The sequence below is a fragment of the Cryptotermes secundus genome, unplaced genomic scaffold (assembly GCF_002891405.2).
Source record: "Cryptotermes secundus unplaced genomic scaffold, Csec_1.0 scaffold2002, whole genome shotgun sequence".
NCBI classification, from domain to species: domain Eukaryota; kingdom Metazoa; phylum Arthropoda; class Insecta; order Blattodea; family Kalotermitidae; genus Cryptotermes; species Cryptotermes secundus.
The window spans coordinates 117,237-118,360 of record NW_019727444.1 but is presented as its reverse complement, the minus strand read 5'-3'; the positions used below and the strand labels follow the sequence as shown (position 1 = coordinate 118,360).

General features: G+C 39.4%; 1 protein-coding gene across 2 annotated transcripts in view; it reads left to right on the top strand.

The window, feature by feature from the left end:
• The window catches only part of LOC111864887 (asparagine synthetase domain-containing protein 1), a 16,118-nt gene that overhangs the window by 4,047 nt on the left and 10,947 nt on the right, over window positions 1-1,124 (top strand). For both annotated transcript variants that reach the window (XM_023852478.2, XM_023852477.2), the window contains exon 2: window positions 494-788. In XM_023852478.2, the coding sequence (XP_023708246.1) occupies window positions 494-788 (295 nt within the window). The remainder of the gene's footprint in view (window positions 1-493; window positions 789-1,124) is intronic.

Here is a 1,124-nt window from a genome sequence, read left to right as displayed (position 1 = left end):
ATATTAGAATGGATCTTAGAGAGATAGGATGGGATGGTATGGATTGGATTGATCTGGCTCAGGATAGGGACCAGTGGAGGGCTCTTGTGAACACGGTAATGAACCTTTGGGTTCCAAAAAATGCTGGGAAATTCTTGAGTAGCTGCAGAATTGGCTGCTCCTCCAGAAGGGCCCATCTCCATGAGTAAGTACGTAAGCAAAGATATTTCCTTACAACATATCTTGTGGATACGTGTGGCACTTTTCCAGGATGCAAATATGTACTTGTAACAACATCTATATTGTGAAATACCTAGCTTGTAGTTTTGCAGAAGGCTGTATGATTTTCCCCAGGTTTACATTTACCTATCTGATTATGTTGAAGGATTGCAATTTTTTAATTTTCATGTCATTGTAATTTATCATTATCATATTTATATATATTAGGAGGATTGTACAGTTATGCATAACATATGAGTTAAATATTGTATGCCCTCCTTTGTTTCTACCAAAGGTAAACCAGGAAACCTTATCAGACACTGTAAAGATAAGTCAGCTTTTCTCCAAAGGGAATGGAACAGAAATTCCAGTGATTCTATCAAGCATTCAAGGACCATATGCTTTTATTTATCTGGATGTAAAGAGGCAACATTTGTACTTTGGCCGAGATAGGCTTGGAAGGCACAGTTTGCTGTGGAGCAGTAATAGTGAAGAGGGATTTGTTCTGACATCCGTAGGCAAAAGAAATGTGCTGGATTTCAAGGAGGTACCAACAGTTGGCATCTTTATGGTTGATATGAATTCTTCAGGTAAGAAAGCTGATAACCTGTGCTGTATATATATATATATATTGTTGCATATATGGAAATGAGCATACTTATATAATTGTGTACTGTATTTTGTATTCCTTGGGCATCTTAAATATTTTTTACAAACTGTGGAACGGCTCACAACCAATGCATAGACCAAACATATGTGTGTGTGATCTCCTCCCCTTCCACACATGTGTGAAGGACAGAACCCAGACTGATTGGGGTACAAGGGCAGAACGGAGCTTGGAGGTGAAAATGAGACACAGAGCGTTGGATTAGAGTTGTCACAAGGGCTAGATGACCAGGACTGCGGCCTCACCCCTTGTAGGGAAT